Source organism: Archocentrus centrarchus, chromosome 17 (genome assembly GCF_007364275.1).
Source record: "Archocentrus centrarchus isolate MPI-CPG fArcCen1 chromosome 17, fArcCen1, whole genome shotgun sequence".
In the NCBI taxonomy this organism is placed as follows: domain Eukaryota; kingdom Metazoa; phylum Chordata; class Actinopteri; order Cichliformes; family Cichlidae; genus Archocentrus; species Archocentrus centrarchus.
The window spans coordinates 13,289,402-13,313,255 of NC_044362.1; the positions used below are offsets into that span (position 1 = coordinate 13,289,402).

Below are 23,854 nucleotides of genomic sequence, written 5' to 3' on the forward strand. Positions count from 1 at the left end.
GTTACGTGGTATAATAATGTGAAATATCTGTAGTGCAAAATACCAGAATTAGGAGTTAGATACACACATGATCCTGAAAGAGAGCCCCTCCAAAAGCCCAGACGCAGGCAAAGACAAAGTAGATCTCATAGAGTTCTCTGGGAGAATCGGCTGGAGTGTTGTCCTCAATCAGCAGGCAGTCCAACAACGAGCACAAAGTCTGATCAAGCAAAACACAGGAATGCTACAGGTGACTGAACAATAGCTAGTATCATGTCTGATAATAGAAAAGAGCTCTTTAATGCTCCTTAAATATACAGCAGCTCTGCGGGCTGCAGGTGATATCCATAAAAACATACATGTACCTGCACCATGCTGTTTTCTGGGATGGGTGTGATGGTTTTCAGGTTGCAGCGGACTTGTTCCAGACAATATGGCACATACTTGTCAAACAAAATAGTGAGGTTGGCTCGCTCTGACTGTGCTTGTCGGGTGTCTATCCAACTTGTCACATAACTGAGAACACAGCAAAGGCAGCACTGCTAACCAAAACAGAACTTCAGAAAAATCAAATGAACGACTCCATGATTTACGCGCTGTGTGTGTGTCTTACGAGCTCCAGCCCAGGTCCTGTGGGTTGACATAGAGTATTCCTGCCCTCGACACTGTAGCTGGAGTAGCAGCTTTCAGATGTGAGATTTCAAAGAGTAGACGCATGGAGGAGGACAAACCGATCCTCTCGTTACTGGCGAGAGTCAAAACCTGGACAGTAAAGGGAAAACCAGAAGCAGTGGAGCTTAGGCACTGGTTCAAAAATAAAAATAGCGGCTAGTGACTGGCAGTGGCAGAAATGTACATACACATCACTTACTCATGTGGAATTTGGGTAAGTTAATGCAAAGAAAATGACATATTCAAACTCCTAGATGAAAGACACAAATGTAGCATTAGGAAACTGTAAACAGAGATGATCTCTTGCCTTATTGTCATCCATGACTGTGTTGAGTGACTCGATCCACATAGGGTCAATATCCCCATCCAGAACAATCCATTTGGGTCCATCATGGCCCACTGAGGTCAGCTCTCTCATGGTAGAAGAGAACAGACCTATAAAAACAAATAAACAGAAACACAAACAATCATAAATTCACTTTGTTTACGTTTTTTTTCCAACACTAAACTATCACTAGGGCATCATATGTTGTATTAAAGCAAAATTGTGAAGTAAATTTACTGAAACAGGAGCGGACTGTGAAATAGAAAAAGTACATTAACTTACTAATTATTTCTGAGGAGAGGCTTTGGAATAAATTATGGTCTTGGCACCAAAATAAATCAGACTTGACAGTGACCCAAATTCTGGAGGAAAAACTGGTTCTCTTGATCATCATTTATTGCACATTAATTCTCTTGTATAATCCCCAAGCTTCTCACCATCCTTCCACTCTCTGGTAGCAGGGTGCAGGTATCCAAACAACTCATCTGTAGTAACAGCTTTAGGATTAATATCATTCCATATGGGCTTCATCTTCATGTTTGCATAGGTCCGATAGAGGGTCTTCAAGATCTAGTACGTAAAAGAGATAATTTATATAAATGTCTTTAGTCGATATGTTTAGACAGATTTTGGCTATAAGGAGTTGGATTACACAGACACTGTTTTCCAAAATACAAGCACAGTCTCTGTTTTGAAATGTACAGTAGTTTAGTTAACCTGGCTCTTTCCAGTACCCGGTCCACCTACTATAAACACAGAATGTCTGACAGCCAGCAGCTCCTCCAACTGGGTCACCTGCAAACATGGACTCACATTAACATGAAAATATATTGTAAAATATTGCAAGTTAACTCAAAGAGATGTCTCATCTTATAATTAAAAAAAATAACTTATCCAACTAAAATTGACTGGAGTATTTCTCTGCACATGCTTCACCTAATAAAATTTATTTTAGTTTTTGTGTTGACAGATAGGCTAACATACATCTGCCTGTGCTCTTGCCGTGGCAATGGAATCACAGTATTAACTTTACTTTATCAAATGTATTTTACAAAGCACAAACCTATGTGTAGGTGTTCATTTATCCTCCTGTGGGAATTATGCATTCCCCCAAGTTAAAATGATCAACTCAGAACTAAGTCTTCATTAGCTTAAATGAATGTGTTAGTGAAGTGATATGTATATGGCACATCAATTTAAGCTAAATATATATATATATATATGAAGTTTTATGAACTGGATGTCTGTATCCCATTATTCCCTGCAGTATTTTGCAGAGAATAATGGGAAAAGGAGCAACCACAGTGAGCTGTTTGATGAAGAGCTGCAGGTGACAGGCTCCACAACTCCCAACTTCACAGTGGGGTAACAGGTCCTTTCACTGTGCTCTCCTGTTTGCAGACTCATGCCAGGCGTGTATAAAACCACATCACGGTTGCTCACAGAATGATGGAAAAAGGACAATAACCCCCTCACTTTTTTATTACTGTATAACAACAGTTTGTTTTGTTTTCCTGAGAATTCAGTGACATGTTTTAAACTACATTCACTGTTAAAACCAGTAATTAATGGTCTTACCATATAAATCAGGAATTAAATCTTAGAGACTGTAACTATAGCATATGCTAAAACAAAGCAGCACCTTAAGTATGAAATTTTCCTCCGGCTGCAGACGCAGCTCACTGACGGACTGGCGAACAGCATTTTCTAGCTTTGGGTCTCTCTTCCTGGGCACATCCAGCTGTGGAAAGAGGTCACTGATCAACCCAAGGAAGATGGGAACATCACTGGTCACGATCTTAGGCAGGTTGAAGTCCCTGAGAGCCCGCATCAGCACCTGCAGAGGAAAAAATGGCCTCACAGTTTTGATGCCACATGGCAATTCCTGATAAACTTTCTGGAAAGAAAATTCGTTTGTATCCATGAGAGCTGAGACACTTCAGTGTGAACCGCAACTTTCATTGGTGATCACAAAGAGTGATTTATGTTCTGGTTCTATTTCTAGTTCTCTGAGTATATTATTATTTTCCAGTGCTGCTGCTGAGTTTATCTTTACTTCTAGTCCTTGATTCCTTGTTTGACGGTGCTAGTTCCCCTCTGTGTCCAACCTGTCCTGGTCTCATCTCAGTGTTTTATCCTTAGCCTTGCTTGTGTGAAGTCCATCTTGTCTCCCTGGTTGTTTATGTTTCTGTCTTTGGTCAAGTTCAGATGTTTGCATCTGTGTCTCAGTTTGAGTTACTTCCTGTCTTATTTGGATAGTATCTTGACTCTTGTGTGCTGTGTTTAGTTTTGCTTCCTTTGTCTTGTTTCCCCAGTGAGTTTCAGCCATGTTCCCTGGTGTTTCCCCAGCTTCCTAATTCCCTGGTGTGTGTATATACTGTCTAAGTCTTCTTCTGTTCATTTCTGGTCATTTGGGTCCTACTCTGCCTGCCACACAGCTGATTTATGACAGGGATACACACCTGTTCTTCAGGTCTGCTACGGTCCTCCCTCTTCAGAGATCCGGCCACAACCAGGACTGATTTGATAGCCCGTAAACCCCAATCATAATGATCCTGAGAAAAAAAAATAGCTGTAAAATGGTAAGTTCTATCTATCTATCTATCTATCTATCTATCTATCTATCTATCTATCTATCTATCTATCTATCTATCTATCTATCTATCTATCTATCTATCTATCTATCTATCTATCTATCTATCTATCTATCTATCTATCTATCTATCTATCTATCTATCTATCTATCTATCTAAAACTTACTAAACAAGCATAGCAATATGTGCTATTTAAATGTTTTTGTTTGTTATATCAGTGGGACACAAACAGCCAGTTTCTCACACATAAATTAAGCTGAGAACTAAACTACAGCAAAAGGGCCTTATATTTTTTGTGCAGTCACAAAGCTCAGAACAAAGAACTCCACACAGTATAAGCAAAAATAGTTTTTTTTTGTTCATATACTATATTCACTATACCACACACAGATAACCTGGATTATAAATAAGAAGTTTCTGGTGATTAATCTTCACAGCTAGACACAAAACTAGAATCTGAAAAATGAAACTCCAACATTTCAAAGTCAGAGAAGCTGTTATGGCGCTATTCCTTTGCATTATAATAAAAGGTGGAACAAAAGCTGATCGCTGTAAGAATGCTGACAGGGAAATAAAATTTCTATTCCTCACATCGCTTTCTTTTAACAGTCTCCTAAAACAGCACCAGCATTCACAGTTTAGTCAATGTCCTGACAAATTGGTTATATGTACGTACTTGTTTGGATAGCAGCTCTTTACAAAGTGTGTAGAGACTGATGAATTTGCGCGCCAGCAGCCGCGCATCTATGAATCCTTCAGCCACCAACATAATCTCACAGATGAGTTCAAAGTCTGGGATCACCATCGCACAGGGCCTGAGAATTTAGCAAATTAGCCAATAATATACTAATTATTAATACTAATACTAATCTCTGACATTTATTCATTGCACCATAAAGGCCCCTCTTCATCTCATCATATCAGACCTGAATAGAGCCTTGAGGTTCTCCGGGAGCTCTGCTCTCCCAGCATAACCTGGGTTCAAAGTGATGAAGATTCCTACTGTTGGCTTCAGCTCAATCTCCTCCCCCAGAAAATGAAACCTACATATACACAACAGCAAACACAGACTGTTAATGGATGCTCAGAGGAAATGGATTCATAGACAAATGTATAGATAGTACAAAGTGCAAGTGATTATTTTCACATATACCTCTGTTTTTTGTTGCGTATAGCATCCTGTATAGTCTTGACCTGCACAGCAACCACAGACAGAACGTCCACTGAGATCCTGTTGAATTCATCAAAGCAACCCCACACTCCTGTCTGAGCCAGACCCTTATAGATGTTACCTATGGACTGAAAAATAAATGTGACAATATGGATGAATAAATATCAATGACAATAAAAAAAAAATAAATGTGGCATAAACGGGCACTGGGAAGAACATTTGTGCAGTCCAGGCTACCTTATAGTCCATCTGTTCAGAGCAGTTGAACACATACACCATGATACCCAGAGAGCGTCCAAGGTCCTTAGTAGTCTCTGTTTTACCAGTGCCAGCTGGGCCTGATGGAGCACCACTCATAGTCAGGTGGAGGGACTGGGTCAGGGTTATGTAACACCTGACATCGGTAAGGTTGAGATTTAAATCATAGGAGAAAGAAAAAAACTGAGATAACTTGGATACAATAATTTGTGTATTTGAAAAAAATGTAGAATCAAACCAATAATGTAACATATATGTGCAGTATGCATTGTGAATTATATAGAAAGTGTCAATATGGAAGATTTCAGTATTTACCTCCACCAAAGTGGGTTTGTTTTTGGTATCGTTTGTCTAAGTCTTCAAGGTCAACTTAGTGCGTTATTGGCCGAAAACTGACCAAAAGCCTTATAACTGAGAAACTATGATTTTCACAAGTGTGGTGAGAACTGTCAACATATAGAAAGTACCATACAAAGATTTAAAATATCATTTGACATTTGATCTCTGACCTTTACTTCAAGGTCAGTAGAACTGAAGGTCAAAGTGACAGTAATGCCATAAAGGGCTATTTATTTAAACTATGTTTCTTATTGCCATTTTTTGTACTGACAATATAGAGACATGCAGGGAATGATATATAGGAATTCTATATGAACCTTTGACCTGTTCTTCAAGGTCAAATAAGGTCAACCTTGAATAAAACCTTTGATTTTATCTTTAAAACTCTGCTTGAAATTCTACTGCCTTTGTGTTGGAAACATTTAGGAAATGATGTCGGTATTTCACATTACAGTTTGCATCCAAATATTACATTTGACTTCTGACCTCACTTTTACATTTCACATCTGCCTTTCTTTCAAGTTGACCCCAAAAATGTGTTACATCTTTAAAGAAATTATCATCAAGAGAAAGAGAATGAGCTGCCTAGTTAGTTAGAAATAGTTAGAAATACACACTCACCCATTCATTTGAATGGGTGGTTTGACTGGTACTGTATACTGTAGTATGATATGTAGTATAATATAATACACTCAGTAGAGCGCATACCTTCCCCAACCCAAATTTTCTATGTGCCGATACTATGTTGCAATACCACCCAGTGTTGTCAGACTCCATCAGGTTCAGAAATGTTAACTTTTTTTCTCCAGAAATTTTCATGGAAATCTGTTCTGAATTTTCTGGGTTAGCCGGCTAACAGACAGACAGACAGACCAATGCGGCTGAAAATGTAACCTCCCTCCACCCATCAGTGGATGTGGTAATAAGCTCACATCATTCATCTCCAGTTTACAAATCAATACCTCTTATCCATTACCTACTATGTTTGTGTAATCAAAGTTAATAAAAGAGAAACACGCACATCCAAAAATTAACCAGGGTGCTGGATCCAAGCGAAACTCAATAAAAAAAACAAAAAACGTCCAAAACGTCACTGTTTTAAATGTTGATGGATTAAAAATTTTTCTAGGAGCTCTTTGGTGTGCGGACCTCCTCCTTTTTTTTATTGTGTAATCAAAGTTAACATCTGTCATGCTGCCCTGACCTGATTTTTACTGCACTACAAATTTCTTAAAATACATTTAAAAAGTACAAAGACAACAAAGTGAATACATACAAAAGACAGTGCTATTCCCTTAAAAGTAAATACTGCCCTGGGAGTGAGTTGCCTTGGTGGAGGTTTGTGCTCGCCAAGTGTTTTCTGTTGTGTTTTATTTTTATTTGAACAGAAGTGAGGGATAAAGCACAGCTATCTCCTTCTTTGCACATACATTTTGCGTGGGTGCTGTCTACTACCAAGCTCTAGAAAGCTTGACTGTGGCATTAAGATGTTAAGTGCTACGGTGAAGTAGCCTTATTTGTAGTGACAAAGGAAGTCTACGTATGTCCTTACTCATATCTAAAAGGATCTCTCTTTAAAATACAGATAATTAATAATGTGTACATTCTGTGTACTTTCGCACAGGTTTGGTTGACAGCACACATACCTGTCAGTGAGTGGAGTGATAACCAGTCTGTTAGTGTTCCCCAGGTATTCATAGCTAAACTGGAACTGAGCGTCACAGATGTTAACGTAACAGTGTCTCATTTCTTCATCCCAGCGATGCCGTAACTGGGACAGCCATGCAAATGCCTGTCCTGATGTCACCTGAAAGACGCATACAACAGCATCAAGATGGTCTACTAACTAAAGCAATACTCATTCAAAATGATATCTAATAGTAGCAGCACCTTTTGAGTAATGAGATTGGCGACCACATCTCGAGCATGTACATCAATAGTGCAGACAGTCATAATTTTCTGTCTGTCTCCAGGGGTTAAGTCTCCGAGCAGCATGTGAATTAGGGAGTTGAGCTGTGTGATCTAGAAAACCAGAATTCAGCAGACATCAGTGACACTTACTAACCTAACAACATCTTGCTTTATGGCACTACCTGTTTCTTGTTGTAGTCCTTAAGAGCTGTCTCAAATCCTTCCTCAACCCTCTCAAAGGCAATACCCACATCTGTTGCCCACCACACCTGACTACCAGTCAACCCCACCTGTTGATAGAAAGGAAGCACAAGTGTACAACAGATAATCTGTGTGTTTATGACGTTGCAATGGTAAATCTACAGACTATGCATTAACAGACCTGTGCAGGGTAGTCAAACAGCCACTGGTCTCTGGGTTTGTCCTCATAGGCAGATACAGCTTCCTGTATCTCCTTTCGAACTGTACGGCGCATGGTGTTCTCTAAGGAACTTAACCAACACTCCGCCTGAAGAAAAATGGGAAATTATAACACAACAACTCTAAAAAGGCACAGGAAGCTGTCTATTACTGCTATACCTAGAGATGCAAAAACATGTACTATGAAACAAGAGAGAGCAAGAGCATATCTCTGCAAAGGGTCTGTGCTATATGCCTATATAAATAGGCAATTGTGTTGCTATGATTGTGGTCTCTTTATATACCATCATAAAGCAAGTTTTGCAGCCTTGTATACCATACAGTAGCTCTTAGCTCAGGGTAACTGTACTAGTGTATTTGCACAAACAGTACTGTTTTCGCAGTACCTGTCCTTCACAGGCACAGGGCTCAGAGAACACAACATATTCTCCCTCTCGACTGTACATCCCTATCGCAACTGCCTCGCCCTCCTCCCCTCCTCCTCCATCCTGCTCTGAGTCCTTGAAGCGAAGATCTGCTATATTGTCAAACAGCTTCAGCAAGTGTCTGGTCACCTGGAAAAACACAGATGTGTGCACAAAAGACACGAGGACTATCTTTCAGTTTCTTTTTTATAGGCTTTGATCTTAACAGACCCTGATCTCTTGGCTGGAATTATATAAAAAATGAAAAAAAGAATATAGGACACCTTTTGCCTTTCATTATTGCCTTTTTCGTTTTAACTTTTTCCACTCTATACTGAGATATATTTTGAAGAATATACTCTACTGATGTGCTGTCAATCTCTTTATACATTCTTTCTAGAAGAACATTATTAAATTGTAATCTATCACCTGTCTGGGCTGCGTTCCCTTAGACACAATCTCCAGTAGATCTGAGGCAGAGACAAAATAAAATCTGGGGAATGTCAGTCTCTTGGTCTCCAGGTATTCAGCAAGGGCCTTCTCACATACAGACAGCCTCTGCTGTAAGGTTTCAAGGCTCTCCAGAAAGCCAGGGTTGTTGGTGACATCTACTACATTACTGTTCTGGACCACCTCAGTCATCAAACTCTGATTGAAACAAATAAATAAATAAGTAAGATAGAGTAAAGGGAGAAATTCAAAAAGACATACAACATGATGGTATAATCAGAAGGCAGGTATGTGGTATGTGTTACCTGAAAGTCTGTGTGTATTCCCTGAAAGCGTTCGGCATCGTTGGCCAGCTGGGAGCGGATGTCGTGGCTGTTGGTGAAGATGCTGTTGAGATGGGCCCAGGTCCTCTGGACAGACATCCAAGATGAGATGACGAGGTCTGCCACCATCAGCTTCCTCTGCCATCCACTTACCTCTGCCTGGAAATACTCTATGTACTTACTCATCAGGATATTCTGCAGCTGCACCTGAAGTTGAATTAAACAGTAACTTTAGTTGGCAACCTGAAGAAACTCTGATGAGTTGCTCCTGAAATGGCATGAAAATATCGATATTTCCCATTCCCTATGCATTTGTATGTCTCTTGATCTGAGCAGTCTTAGAGGGGTCATTAATAAACCCAAGCCCTTCATATTAAAATATATTATGAATCACTGGGGTGTAATTTGTGTTTTGTGTATGTAATCTGTATCACATGCTGTGATAGACAGACACACCTGGTTGTCCTCCAGTGTCTCTATCAGATTCTCATCAGCTTTGAGCAGAGGGGTTCCTGTGCTGGCGTGAGTCTCATAGGACAGCGACATAACACTCCATGTCTGGGTTATCTCCGCCAAAACCTAAAAGGCAACAACAGATACGCAACTTTACAGAGACACCTGTCATTTAAAAGCAAGGAAAAAACAAACATAAGGAACTGCTGTAGGATCACCTTTTTAAAGGGATGTTAATATGTAATCCATTCATTTCTATTTGTCTATCTTTGTTTGTGAGTTTGGCTTTCTGAATCATGAATGTGTGCTCTAAGAATACAGTGAAAGTTTAGTCAGTGCTGAAATACTGAAATCCAAATCAAAAATCCATTATTACACATCTAGATATATTTCTCTTGCTTGGTTTGGAGTCCTACTTTCTCAATGCCCATTTCTTTCACAGCCTTGTCCACTATGGTTTTAACCTCATCCTCCACACGATGAAGCTGCAATTCCAACAGGTCCCCCAAGGTGGTGCCCTCGTCCATCACAAACCTAACCTAAAGATCAAAAACAAAAGCAGGCCGTGGGTGTGATCAGATTTCACATAACTGGGTTCAGTGAACCCAGAAGTGTCTGCAGAACAAGTGAATGAGAATACGTTGCATGAGAACTAAAGTGAAGAATGGATTAACCTCAAAAGAGTGGCAAATATTATATACCATGGCTAAAACTGATGAAAGAACTGGAGACAACGCAGTCCTCTGCCAAAGCTAATGCACTAATAATTTTAAAGAAAAAAAAAATCTGCATTGGTACCAAATGGGCTCTTCTCTCACACATCCTCCACCAAGTTTCATGAAATTTGGCCTTGTAATTTTTTTGTTTTTGGTAATCTCAATGACAAACAAACAACCTGAAATATAGCTCAGCAGATGGTATGAGACGCTGTGAAGCAGCAGCAAAGATATTCTCATACCCCAGTGGTGTTCATAAGCTGTTGCCAGTGTCTCTCCCTGACAGCTGAGTTTTGCAGCTCGTTGACGGCTCTCAGAGAGGTCAACAGGTTTTTCACTGTTGATTCCAGACCCGTATAGACATCCCACACCCGCACCTCCTTATCCAGCATTTTCATCTCCTTCAACACACAATAAACATACTAATAGTTATTGAAAAGATGCTCTTGTTTCAAACATGGAAGTGTTAAACTCAATCAAAGTTAAAGTGTTTGTCCACTGAAGCATGTCATACAGTACTTTAGCAAACCGCCGGAGCTCCATGTCCATCTGCTCAACGTTGATCTCTTTCCATGGAGTCTTGGTCCAATCCTCTATACTGGTCTGAGATTCACAGGAGATTAAGTACATTATTTGATTATTTTGCTACTGAAACTCTGAAGTTATGGAGAAAACTTGCAGTGTGGATACTTAGACTCACTATGGAGACTCTGCCTTGAATTCAAGAATGCTAGCGTATCTGTACCGTATTTACAACAACAAAAAAGTTGCGATGCTGTGTAAAATGTAAATAAAAACAATGCAATGATTTGCAAATGTTACAAAGCCATATTTCATTCACAACAGAATATATATCAAATGTTTAAACTGGGACATATTTCTATTTCATAAAAAATAATGAGCTTATTTTGAATTTGGTAGCAGCAACATGTCTTAAGAAAGTTGAAATGGGGGCAACAAAAGGCTGGAAAAGTAAGTGGTACTAAAAAGAAACAGCTGGAGGAACATTTTGAAACTAATCAGGTTAATTGGCAACAGGTCAGTAACGTGAGTGAGTATAAAAAGAACATCTTAGAGAGGCAGAGTTTCTCAGAAGCAAAGATAGGCAGTGGTTCATCAATCTGCAAAAACAAAAAAATAAATAACAGCGTCTACAAATTATGGAATAATGTTCCCCAATGTGAAATTGGTAAAGGGACTGGTTCTTATATAGCGCTTTTCTACTCTACCTTGAGCACTCAAAGCGATTTATACAACATGCCTCATTCACCCACATTCGTACAAGCACTTTTTTCTACAGCTAAGTGCTTTCTATCTAACATTCACACACAGTCATACTCCGGTGGTCACATTGGAGAGCAACTTGGGGTTCATTCTCTTGCCCAAGGATACTTTGGCATGACTGAAGCAGCCAGGAATCAAACCACCATCCTTCCAATTAGTAGGTGACCTGCTCTACCTCCTGAGCTACAGCCACCTGATTGTGAAGACTTTGAATATCACATAACATCATCAAAATATTCAGAGAATCTGGAGAAATCTTTGTGCAAGAGACAAGGCCTGTGATCTTTGGCCCTCAGGCGGCTCTGCATTAAAAACAGGCGTTCTGTCATGGAAATCACTGCATGGGCTCAGGAACACATCCAGACATCACTGTCTGTGAACACAGTTCACCGTGCCATCCACAAATGCAGGTTAAAGCTCTGTCATGCAAAGAAGAAGCCATATGTGAACACGATCTTGAAATGCTGCCATCTTCGTTGAGCCAAATCACATTTAAAATGGACTTTAGGCAAAGTAGAGAACTGTTCTGTGTTCAGATGAACTGAAATTTGAAATTCTTTTTGGAAGACATGGACACCACATATTCCTGGCTAAAGAGGAGAGGGACCATCTGACTTGTTAGCAGTACTCTATTATAAATAAAATATAGGCTTATAAAATTTGCAAATCATTGCACTCTGTTTTTATTTCTATTTTACACACCAACCCAACTTTTTGGAACTGTGGTTGTAGAAATACTTTACCTTTACAAAGATGACCATGTCCCACACTGCTTTGACGAGTATGATGTCAGAGCGACACTGGCGCAGCTGCTTGTATTCTGGGAAGCTGACCTCAAACAGATCAGCGGTGCCCTGCAGCTTCTTCATTTCCATCTCCATTGTAGCTACGCCTCGATTACACTGGAGACGGTTTTGATATCATATTATTTACATTTTCTTTTATAACACATTGTGTGCTACATTTGACAGAATTACTCTCTTTTCTTCTTTAACAGGCAATAAAAGAAATGTGCCCCCTGCTCACCTTATCAATAAGCTTATATGGCTCCTCCACACTGATTTTAAAGATTGACTCTGAACGAAACTGTTCTCTGAACTCATGCTGCTTGACCTAAAATCATAGCAAATGAAGCATTAATGCATATCTGCCTCCACCTCTCCATCTATCACTTTACAGACACCGGGGTGTGGGTGTCATATATAATGCACGAAAGAAAGTAAGAAGTTTTATATGTCAGACATTGAGCTCTCTGTGAGGGGTTTGTCAGACTGACATCCTACCCCGATCACACAAAGCCTCACCTCAAACCGAACACATTTCCTGCGGATAACTGAAACTTCATTCGACTGCAGTGGTGCCACCTCATGTTTGACCGTGAAAGCAATTTTCCGGACACTTTTCCACTTTTCAGGCAGCTCCTGTGTTGTGTGGGAAAGGAGCACTGATCACTGTGCATACTGTCTGTCATACAGGAGAATGTGTGTGTTTCTGAATTGTTACGCACTTCTAGCTGTGTGCACACACTCTCTGGAAGCTGCTGCCCATAGGTCTTGAGGAGTTCAGCGGTAGACTTGAGGGGTTTGAAGTGCTGGTCGTCACTGATCTGTCTGTCTCGTATGGCCATGAGGTGTCCCATGATTTTCACAAGGCCTGCATAATCGCCGTCTGACACCTTAGTAGAAAGGCCACATGCTGTGTTCTCGACAAACTGGGATAATTCCCTCACACTGTGGGATAGAGAAGAAGGGAAATGAAGTGAGGGGTCAGATTTTAAAGGAGTGGCACAAGGAAATGTTTCTTAAAACATAATAAGAAAAGAACTGAGTCTCATTTGCCCCTATAGCCAAAATAAAAGAGTGGTTAGACTTTTCTTTTACTTGCAGTTTTGTGTCTCACCTTTGGTTTACGTGGTTGAGAAGGTGCTCTTTGAACATCCAGCTCCACTTCTTAATGACATTCATCAGTGTGTGCTTGAAAGGTCTGATATCCAGCTGCAGCCAGCTGCAAAACACCTTTCGGTCTTCCATTTTGCTCACTCGCACGTACAAAGACTCAAACAGATTGATCTGAAATAAGGAATAATTCAGTTATTACTGTTGTAAAGCTTTCTAAATGCCAGTAAAATAAAGTAAGGCTAAAGCATAAACTAAAACTGCTGAACACACCTGTTCTTTAAAGTTGTCCAGGGTGGGTGGGTTCTTCTTTAGTTCGTAGTCGGCGTACAGCTCCGCTTCCTCTGTACTTAACGCGTGTCCATAAAGCAGGAACTGTCTCATAAATTCCGACCTGTTAATGTTTAGGGAAAAAAAAGGCCAAACAAACTAAAAATGTTTATTTCCGTACTTGATAATAATAAAAACAAATCAGAAACAGCCACACACTTCTGACCTGTCATCAGTCCAGAGGTAGCGGTAGCTAGAAAATGACGCCTGGTATTCCCTGACCTAAAAATAAACACTTTCACAAATAAACTTCATAAAATAATCTTCCATATGTGAATAAAAAAAAACAAAAAAAACACGACACTAACCTTGGCGATAGCTGCGCGTGCCCGTGAGCGGATTATGTGGCACATGTCTGACAAATCCTCCATTTCATTTATGTCACACTGCAAGATGAAAAATCAAGATTGCTTATGACAGGGGCCTGTTTACATGGAAAAACATCTATGTATATGTGTATGAATGCATACTGTATAAAGGTTTATAATCTGATCTGGGTGACACCTGGTAGTTATCCAGCTGTTTGTGAACTGCCACTCTAGGAATGAAGGAAGCCATGCGTGTGATGTTGCCCACCATCTTATCCACAATATCATAGAAGTTACCGCTATGGCTCAAATCTAATGAAGGGTCAAAGGTCATCTCATTGCCACTGAGAACCAGCTGCACTTCGAAGAGAGGTGTAATATGCTGAGCTGCATCTGTGTTGTCCATGAGGTACTGCAGGGAGCAGCGTACTGCGCTGGAGAAGCCTGCCAGGATCATCCTGTCCACATACTCGGTGTAGGCCTGCCACCCACTGCTGTCATGATCCGTCACACTGAGGAAAGACTGGTTCTCCTGGGAAAATGACGCGTTAATTGAATGAGAAGTCTGAACAGCAGATAAACACAGACATGTTTATTGGTTGTGCCAACATTTGCGATGCGTGCGCAGCATCTCTCCAGCACAAGATTGCGAATGTACCTGCAGCAGTTTGTGTATCTGCTCCCCCGTGCTGCTAATGAGAGCATGCTGTTTGGAAACACTCTCTTCAATGTCAGAGAAAACGAGGAGAGCAGAATCACGACTCTTTCTGGTGATCAAAGCCCCGTTGCTGAATTTACCCATCAAGGCCTGGATAGCTTCCACATTAGCTTTACTCTTCTGGACACGACTGGAAATGTTCTGGTGATGGTAAAAAAAAAAAAAAAAGAGCAACAATTACAGTTTCCGGCATCATGTTGCTTTTTGTTTTTCAAGTGTGTGCTGTAGAGCTGAAGCGCTCTGAGATAGGGCTATAATTAAGAAAAGTAGCTTGGCCCGCACACAGGAAGCAGAGGAAGCTGATGGGTTTCATGCAGACAGGCAATCGCTGGCTTTTTAAAAAATAAATCAGCCCACATTTCAACAGAGACAGTGTTTTTACTGCTCAAAAAGGAAACTCATTTAAATATGCTGCAAAACTGTGTCAACACATTTATAAACTCACCCATAAATGCGGGCACTGCCTCCGATCTTCTGTTTGCTACCAGTTCAATAAAAACATTTCTCTGATATATGAAAGAGATTTTCAGTACCTGGACGAGGTCTCGTGTGGCCTGAATGTAGTCCCATAGGTCACCCTGTGACCAGGTCAGCTCCCGGAGGGCCGGATTCAGCTGTCGTCTCATCCCATCCATCTCATCTTTGACCAGCCCCAGCTCTACAGCCAGGACGGTGCTGTGGAGCTGGTTGTACCACTGGGTCACCAAAGTCAGCGTTTGTGCGCACTATATGATAAAATGCAGCACCAACATTTTAACAGATTTTTTTTTTTTTTTTTTAATATTTCACATTTCAAAAACCTTTTAAAAAAGCTGAACAAAAAGTTAAACACTAGAAGGTGAATTACCAACCGTGTATAATCTCTCTCGTTCAGAATAGAGTTGGAGAGCTGCTTTAGGAATGTTTTGAGTCTTCAGCATGCCCAGATATTTCACTTCTCTTAGCACCGATGTTAACTGAGGAAAGTGAGAAAACAGCAGAAAGTACAGTGAACAATCTGCTGGGATAAATTACGGTGCGTGATTTTGAAATAGATATCAGTCATTCTAAGTTTTGTAGAGTAAACCTCAGATTTTTCAGATTTTTTAAAATTTTCATTGTCTGTTCCCACATTGTAGTTAATTCTGAATACAATAGTTTCTCTGTTTATCAAACTGCCTATTCTGGGGAATGTTTCACAAAGTGGGAAAAAGTGAGTTTGTTAACCTTGAGCTGAAGGAAATGCAGAAAGAGACGCTGCTTTAAACAGTGATGTAGCACAGTAAAATACTCTATGCGCCCAATTAGCGCACTAGTGGCTTTTCTTCAACAGTTCTCGAATCTCTCGCTTTCTCGTTCGCTCCCGCTGAGTTTAGAGAAGCAGCCTGACAAGCCATTTCATTTTTAAATTCATACAGTCAAAATGACTAAGCCTGACTTTTACCTGTACTTTCCACTATGTAACATCTTTTATCTGTGTGTGCGTTAGGGGGCTAATATATCTTTAATGTCTGTTGGAAAATTAATCTTCTTTGGGCTCACAGCAGGACTGAAGTTGAGCTGGAAGAGGCCTGTTTCAATATTCAGTGTCAACAGTGGTTCCTTGAGGTGTGTTTCACAGATGTCTTGAAGCCCCTCGGTCCACTCTAAGAACATCTGCTCATCATGCTGGTCCAAAATCTCAAGAACAGCCTCGCACTTCTGGAGCACATCCTCTGCTTCTGCACAATCCAGAGGCCTAGGGGAGAGAGAGAGAGAGAGAGAGAGACGATGGAGGGAAAGAATTTCATCACAAGCAAAGTAAATTATATGTTATCTGTATCTTGTAAAGACTTAACTGAATTCTTACAATGTGCACGTCAAAAGAATTACTTTGTTTATAACCAAAATACATATTTTAGCTACACACTGTCCTTCAGATGATTACTTACTTTCTAGAATACAGGATACAAGGATCTCAAGTATTAGTAAGCGTTCTCACATGTGGGGCAGCTGGCAGAGATTACTCCTGTGAGTCAGGATTCGGTTCCGAAGCTCCTGCGACCATTTGAGGTTACCGGCCACTTGAGACATGTTCTTTCCCAGGACTGCGCAACCTGACTGTAGCTGAAACACAAGGCTTCATTCAATTTGGCTGACAACTTAGCCTTTCAGATGACTTTGAGTTAACGCTCTCACACGGAAGCGTGTGAATCACAGTGCCATTTGTGTCATCGCAGATCTTCTGCTGTGGCTACAATTAACACGTAATGCATGTGAACTGTTTGTGGAGCAGCTGTTACAACACAGTGTTTTCACTATTGTTAATGATGTTGTCCTCACTGAGTGTAAGAGCAGTGAGTTGGTGATGTTTACATTTTTATGCGAGTGTGCCTGTTTATGTATGGTTTAATAATGTTCCTATTAATTAACCCCTTAACTGGCAGCAAAAAAAATCACCTGAAACAACTACATAACACCCTCTGGTTATTATTGGCTCTGAACAACCCATTTCATAGCCTATTAACCGGCTGCGTCTGGTCCGCGGGCCGAATGAAGTGCATTTATATGGCAGGCTAGACCCGCCCATTTTGACTGACACCTCATTCGGCCAATCATGTTAAGAAATGGGTTTCCCAGAGCCAGTAATACTCAGAGGGCATCACGTAGCTTTGTCAGGTGATTTGGTGCAGCCAGTTACATGATTGGCCGAATAACGTGTCAATAAAAATGGGAGGGTCTAGCCTGCCATATAAAAGGGACTACAAACGGCCCGTCACCGGGCCCTTGCCAGTTAAGGGGTTAAGTTAAACTGCCAGTATTCAAGAATACAGTATACAGCACTGCCACCTATTTTGCCAGCTGGCACTGACTTTATTTCTTTCACAGTCTGCTGTGGCTGTGTGTTTCACAGCACTGTGCTGGGTCCAAGTACTGAAGGTACAGCATAATCTCAAATGAAAGCTCATCAGTTTGTTTTGCCTGTGACTCAAGCAGCCCTACACCATACCTGCACTCAGGGCTCACCCTGTAAAACCATAAAACAAGCAGCACATCTGCTTCACAAAGATGTCTGGTTATTTGATAAAACAAAATGTCTAATATGCTTTAGTAAGATGGTTATTAGTAATAACTAAATTACAAGGCTTGTGATTTTTTTTTTTTTAATTCAGGCTAAAACCTCTTTGGGGGGAACAGAAAATGAAATTATCTATGCAGGAAAAACCATGGTACCCAAAGGCATTATAAAACTCAGTGTTAGGGCAAAATTAAGTGTTGCACAGAGCTGAACTTGATCAGACTACAGTCATTTACACACACACACACACACACACACACACACACACACACACACACACACACACACACACACACACACACACACACAGCAAGACGCAGCAGTTGAATTTGTGCATATTGCGAAGCAAGTGTGCTAATTCAACTTTGGAAGTCATTATGAGTATGATTTCAGTCGCTCACCCCATCTTTGTGTTGATCAAGAATAAATTGGCAGTGGCCCACTTCTTGCCTAAACATGTCCAACAGCACACTGTAATTAGGTGAAAACAGCTGGTGGATTCTGGGTCTCTCGAGTAGGGTGCCAAAGATCTTCAACAGCTAGATGGAACATAACAGCAGTTTTATGACATTTTTGCACAGTTCAGGGACAGAATGAGTAAACAACAGTAGCTAAAATACCCAAAAATGACCAAATGGCCCTCAGCAGAAATGACTATGATTACAATATGTTAACTTGCTAAATGTCTTTCACTTGCTCCTGGGTACTGGGAAAGTAAACTACTGAATGAAGCAATCAGATTGCTAAAGTGGTAACAGGGATACCTTAAAGGCTGACTTCAGATTTTTGGAGTGCTGAAAGGCCAGATTGAGGACCGTTCCAAGCCTCTGGTCAAAATCTTTGTTCTGCTCCACAAACCGCCTGTAGTGGCGCACAAAATCCTGGGCATGAGAAGGCATTAGACAGGAAATGATAGATATTTTGAGCGGCTTTTGTGATTAAAAAGCTTTGATTTCATTTAAATTATTAGACAATTTTCATTCCATAAAATTCCTCCTTAGCTCATTTAATCAGTATTGGCTGGAATAACACATACTGAGAGAAATATATTATAGCTTAGATCAATTTCTGATCGAGTTCCTGTTCTCAGCCACATTGGAAACAGTTGTAAAATATCCAGTAAATTAAATATTGACTAATATGCACTGACTAATAATGACTCCTGCCACTCGTTCTTGTGTGTTGCTTAGCAACTACTCTGCTTTTCTACCTTTCAATTATTGTACTGCTGGGCAGAAAAAGAAAATATAATTGTTATTTTTTTTTATTATTTATTTTTTTATCATTTGCCTGTGCCTGCCAATGCCACAATTAAAGAGCAGCGTGATATTAAAAACAACAGCAGCTCTCTCAGTAGCTCTCACGTTATTAGTGCAGTCCAAGGGGTCGTATTTGCTCTCTCTAAGGGTCCGCCAGCGATCATGAAACTCCTCACTCATGCTGAAGACCATCTCACTTAAGATTTTCCCTCTGGATCCACCTAATTCAATTTTCTCCAGCTTCAGAAAGTCCAGTGCTGTAGCAAAAAGTTCCTGTGAGTGAGATGGGAAATGACACTGATAGATCAGCGTAATATCGTGGAGCTAAAGATAGTTTAAAAATATATACATTTTCATGACGATTTATTTAAATTAAATTAAATAAATCTTAATAGGAGTGGCAGATATAACTTTTTAAAATTTTCCTGTACACAGAGCTTACATACCTCGATCATAAGAAGCCTTTCCATGATGCAATCTGAGCGCTGAAACACAAGCGCTGCTGGAAAGTCCCAGAGCTTGATGTTCTGCGAGTGTTGGTAGTACCTAGGGATCTGCTCACGGTAGGTGTGAAATAATTTCTTGAAGGTGCGCAGAATTGAGATACTTATCTGTACTCTCTCCATCCCTTCTTCAAGCTCCATTTTAAACAGTTCTTCAGGGATTAGATAGGCAAAGGCCTGCATCCAGACACAAAGTCGTTACAAAGGCACATTTTTAATTTGCCTTCCTTTTGTTCACATACATGACACGACAGCTTTACCTTTTCAATGATCAGGTTGCGGAACTCCTGCAGGAGGACCACCATGCGCTGTGGAATGCAGTAGTACTGGGAATGACTCCAGATGAGGCAGAGTGTGTGAAAAAGAGGAGGTAATAGTGTGTCCACCTGTGGAAAACTCCTCTCCTCTAAGTTTGTGATCAGTCTCCTTAGAGGGCGTAGATACAGATCAATGTCCTCTGCCTCCAGCACGGCTGTGATAATTACATCCACAAGTATCAGTCGATAATATGAACATAACGGGGCGTTAATGGTGCTCTAATAGTTGTGGTCTTCAATTAAATTTAGTAAGCTCCAGTGTAAACACGCACTTCCTGTGATTGTTAAATGAGCATGATGACACAAAAAATTAAATGAAGGCCAAATATAGAAAAAAATAAAAAAATAAAAATAGGGTCTACATTTAAAGAATGAAGAAACTGCAAGAATGACATTATAATAGCTGTAAATTTGAGTTTTGGTAAACATAAAGAAAAATTTGTGTTTGATCTGATTCTTAAATTAAAGTAAATGGGATACTTGTGACATGATGACAAAATGAATGAATAAGCACTAATGAATGACAAGTAATGCTGATCTACCCTCATCGACTTTGAGGCAAACGTCCTTGAAGGCGGAGTAGTAACTGCTCTTGACTCTTCTCAGGATGTCCATGATCTGCTCCACTTTGGAGCTGTGGATCTGAAAACAACGACATCACAAATTTATTATTCAAACAGTATCATAAATTTAGAGATTTTGTGATTTTTGCCTTTCCTGTTCATGTGCATTGGGGGGCATTAAAACATCTCTGAATATAGTGCATCACATACTATTCCTAACTATGGACTGAATGTAAAAAAAACCAAGCACTATATATATATATATATATATATATATATATATATATATATATATATATATATATATATATATATATATATATATATATATATATATATATATATATATATAATTACAATACTGAATCATAACAAAATTTGACTCTGTGGTGGAACAGCTGTATTACATTGTTCGGATGTACCTAATAAAGTGGCCATTACACTTATTTTTCCTGGGATGTAGGAGCATTTCATTAGTGGAGTTTTTGCTATGTGACATTACTTGCCAGTTTTCCTGCTCTATATTGTGACTCCGGTAGAGTAGCCCTGCATGATTCACAGCTCTTTAAATGGACTGAAACAAGCTGCTCTAGCTGTGGCCCTTTAAGCTTCCCCTTAAACATCCCTCCTGAATGGTCATTCTCCAGAAGTCTGCTATTGCTTGTGAGTTGTGCTGTCTGTACTTTATAGGTGGCTGTACATAAAGAAATCCGCAAGGAGCTGATGTCAGCTCATTCTAGAAATATAAAATAACAACTGAAAACTGCCTTTACATACCTCTGCCATTATTTGAAACTTTGGCCACATTTAATGAGTATGTCAGCGAATCGGGGATGTGATTTTTTTTTAAATACATGAATAATATGAGTCTCATATTTATTTTATAATGTCATACTTGTGACTGGATGCCCAGCAAGTTTTCCCTTTGAGTTGTCCAGAACTGAAGCTCCACAGTGGGTAGTGGGTGGTGTCCCTGAAGCAGCATCATACCAGAGTCTTTCTTCAGCACACTCCATATCTGTCCGGACCACTGCACAATCAGAGTTTCTATAGAGTATAACAAGCCACGGTCCAGCGGCCATCCAGTGGGGCTGAGAGGGACAGAGTTGGTGCAATCAGTCTGGATAAAAATAGAAGTGAGCTACTAAAGATATAAGTACAGCAGGAAAACTACAAATAGGAGTATATCATTTCTGGAGGAACTTGTAAATGCCAACCACAGTTTAGAGCTTTTGGGCACAAGACTTCACTGTTCACCATTAAACTAATATCAATAATAAATAGAGGTAGGACTTTTGTGCTAATGACGTAGTTCAGCTAAACTTTATGAAACTTGCTGCGTAAATGATAATGTATGCTGCTGCACTGAAGACATTTTCTAAGTTCCTCAAGGTCTCGCTGTAAACTGCAGCTAACATGAAAGGAAAGCATTCGTCACTGTTCAGCAACTGTGACTGTAAACAAATATGACAGCTGACCCTGCGTTTTTAGTTTCTGAATCCTCTTGTTTGGTACAACTGTTGTCTTCTTGTAAAACACAAGGACGTACAAGGCCACTTATATATATATTTTTTTTAAAAGAACGTAACACAAAAACAGCCTCTATGTTGGGTTAAAATGTTTAACTGCCCATGTCTACTGTTTTCCAGCCGAACAGAAGGGTGGAAATGGAAATGAACATTTTACCTCTAAAAACAATATAATTAAAATAGCCTGTTGATTTTGATGACATATTTAATGCCATTTCAACACTTGAATTCTACTTGGGAAAAAAAAATCCCAACATCCTTAGCTCTGACTGTTACTGGAGACCTCTGGTATTTTACACATTGACACTTGCATACATTATTTATATAGTTGTGTATTCTGACACCACCGACCTGAGCACAATGTCCTGAGGGTGTGCCCTCTCCACACGCAGGGGCAGGGGCAGCAGTGTTCGCCCCTCAGCTCGGCCTCTCAGAGTAACCACCTTGCTCCTCAGCTTCTCCAGGTGCCTGTGGATGTCATCAAACACCACCCTCGGCCAGGCCTCATGGTTGAGACCGCTGGACAACACACACACCAGCACCTGTATGAACGGAGCTTTTCATAAGTTAGAGATACACAAACCATACACAGTACTCTAAAAAGCGTATGTACCCACAGTCAAGATGTGCGCTTGTACACATCCTACATCTACACACACACACACAACCCAACCTCAGATATGACAACAGGCATCTGCTCCATTGGGTATCCGGGCACTTCTCCCAGTCTGAACTGGTGTCTGAATCCTTCTCGGGAAATTCTCTTTACGCCCTTCTTCAGGACACACAGCAGCTTGGTCTTCCACGGTGGGGACGTCTTAGCAGATGAAAAAACAGTGGGAATGCTTTCAAGAACACTGAAAGCACTAGAAATAAGTAGTGACTTATTTCAGGAAAACGTGCATGTTAGATGGAGTGCAGGTTACAAACCCAGGAGATGCTGTTAAACACTCATATACCTGCATGCCAGCTTTTTTTGTAAAGTACAAGAACTAAATACCTCTGAAATGTTAGTATGGAGACTTTATGCTCTATTAAATATTTACTGAAAGCTTTTATTTTTACAGTTTTATTTACCTACCGAACTGACTTTAGGTGGGGGGTGGGGGTGGGGGGTGGGGGGTGGGGGAAGAGATGAAAACAAAGTTTATATAGCAGGTGCCTGAATTTTTCATGAGCTCACTTTATATCTATCCATTTATCATTGTGTTTGTGTTAGCAAATCTTACTTGAGCATCGCCTGCATGAAGTGTCCCTCCAGGGCCGGTGAAGAGCAGCAGCCTGTTAGTCCAGATGTGGTCCAGAAAATCCAGGACAATCTTCTGGTTCTCTTCAGCACCAATGAAGCGGTTCCACTTATCCGTCTTTACTCGCAGCACACAGAAGGCCTGCTCCCGAAGGAAGTCGACTCTCTCATCTGACAAAACCACCCCAGCTTTGAGAGTGGGCTCCTGGGGGACACGCACGCCCCCAGCCCCTCCGGTACCTAAACCTCCACTGCTGCTTCTCAAGCTGGTGGCTTCAGCCATGAAGACTCAGCTAGCAGGAAGGAGAAAGAAATGTGTTGGGGAATGTGAAATAAGAAAAGAGTTGCACCTTCAGTGAGGTAACAGGTAATTACTTACCGGTCCTTCTGGCCAAACTCTACAATAATCTATGAAGCTATAAAGAGATATTTCCATGAATCTAACATGGAAACTTTGTTTCTTCTCTCTTGTACAGGTATGAAGGCTGTCGGCTTGAAAAGTGAGACACTCCGTGACAGAGCACTACTGACTGCCTTCATTAGTCTGAACCGAGGTGGCCGTTTATGTAGCCTCTGAGGGCTGCAACCCTATCCTGTAACCTGAGCCTTCAGAGGAGGCCTGACTGCAGGAACTCCTCCAGTGCAGGGATAATATTATACATTCATTCAGTGATGCGTCATAAGCTTAAGATTTATTAAGATACTGTAAACTCAGATGATGTATCTGAGTTTACAGTATCCTTGAGGCGACAGTTTGTTGTGATTTGGCGCTATATAAATAAAATTGAATTGAATTGAATTGAATTGAATTGAATGTATGCATTGATGATGTATTTATTGTATATGCAGC

General features: G+C 40.4%; 1 protein-coding gene across 1 annotated transcript in view; it reads right to left on the reverse strand.

The window, feature by feature from the left end:
• Window positions 1-22,461, reverse strand: part of dnah9l (dynein, axonemal, heavy polypeptide 9 like) — a 38,918-nt gene extending 16,457 nt beyond the window's left edge. Inside the window, exons 1-46 of the mRNA XM_030751332.1 lie at window positions 22,432-22,461; window positions 22,110-22,300; window positions 21,125-21,320; window positions 20,209-20,308; window positions 19,610-19,821; window positions 19,293-19,526; window positions 18,952-19,119; window positions 18,352-18,468; window positions 17,989-18,126; window positions 16,511-16,635; window positions 16,072-16,267; window positions 15,402-15,506; window positions 15,084-15,275; window positions 14,491-14,691; window positions 14,029-14,364; window positions 13,833-13,910; window positions 13,691-13,746; window positions 13,468-13,588; window positions 13,199-13,368; window positions 12,807-13,029; window positions 12,604-12,720; window positions 12,326-12,412; window positions 12,043-12,201; window positions 10,535-10,618; window positions 10,258-10,416; window positions 9,716-9,838; window positions 9,303-9,425; window positions 8,829-9,053; window positions 8,503-8,721; window positions 8,056-8,223; window positions 7,632-7,757; window positions 7,432-7,539; window positions 7,229-7,360; window positions 6,985-7,145; window positions 4,979-5,135; window positions 4,724-4,869; window positions 4,497-4,640; window positions 4,247-4,385; window positions 3,439-3,531; window positions 2,619-2,813; window positions 1,694-1,771; window positions 1,414-1,546; window positions 959-1,086; window positions 593-741; window positions 345-495; window positions 68-199 (exon numbers count right to left, since the gene is read on the reverse strand). Coding sequence (XP_030607192.1) covers window positions 68-199; window positions 345-495; window positions 593-741; window positions 959-1,086; window positions 1,414-1,546; window positions 1,694-1,771; window positions 2,619-2,813; window positions 3,439-3,531; window positions 4,247-4,385; window positions 4,497-4,640; window positions 4,724-4,869; window positions 4,979-5,135; window positions 6,985-7,145; window positions 7,229-7,360; window positions 7,432-7,539; window positions 7,632-7,757; window positions 8,056-8,223; window positions 8,503-8,721; window positions 8,829-9,053; window positions 9,303-9,425; window positions 9,716-9,838; window positions 10,258-10,416; window positions 10,535-10,618; window positions 12,043-12,201; window positions 12,326-12,412; window positions 12,604-12,720; window positions 12,807-13,029; window positions 13,199-13,368; window positions 13,468-13,588; window positions 13,691-13,746; window positions 13,833-13,910; window positions 14,029-14,364; window positions 14,491-14,691; window positions 15,084-15,275; window positions 15,402-15,506; window positions 16,072-16,267; window positions 16,511-16,635; window positions 17,989-18,126; window positions 18,352-18,468; window positions 18,952-19,119; window positions 19,293-19,526; window positions 19,610-19,821; window positions 20,209-20,308; window positions 21,125-21,320; window positions 22,110-22,300; window positions 22,432-22,461 — 6,825 coding nt within the window. The remainder of the gene's footprint in view (window positions 1-67; window positions 200-344; window positions 496-592; window positions 742-958; window positions 1,087-1,413; window positions 1,547-1,693; window positions 1,772-2,618; window positions 2,814-3,438; window positions 3,532-4,246; window positions 4,386-4,496; window positions 4,641-4,723; window positions 4,870-4,978; window positions 5,136-6,984; window positions 7,146-7,228; window positions 7,361-7,431; window positions 7,540-7,631; window positions 7,758-8,055; window positions 8,224-8,502; window positions 8,722-8,828; window positions 9,054-9,302; window positions 9,426-9,715; window positions 9,839-10,257; window positions 10,417-10,534; window positions 10,619-12,042; window positions 12,202-12,325; window positions 12,413-12,603; window positions 12,721-12,806; window positions 13,030-13,198; window positions 13,369-13,467; window positions 13,589-13,690; window positions 13,747-13,832; window positions 13,911-14,028; window positions 14,365-14,490; window positions 14,692-15,083; window positions 15,276-15,401; window positions 15,507-16,071; window positions 16,268-16,510; window positions 16,636-17,988; window positions 18,127-18,351; window positions 18,469-18,951; window positions 19,120-19,292; window positions 19,527-19,609; window positions 19,822-20,208; window positions 20,309-21,124; window positions 21,321-22,109; window positions 22,301-22,431) is intronic.
• Window positions 22,462-23,854: the final 1,393 nt, after the last annotated feature.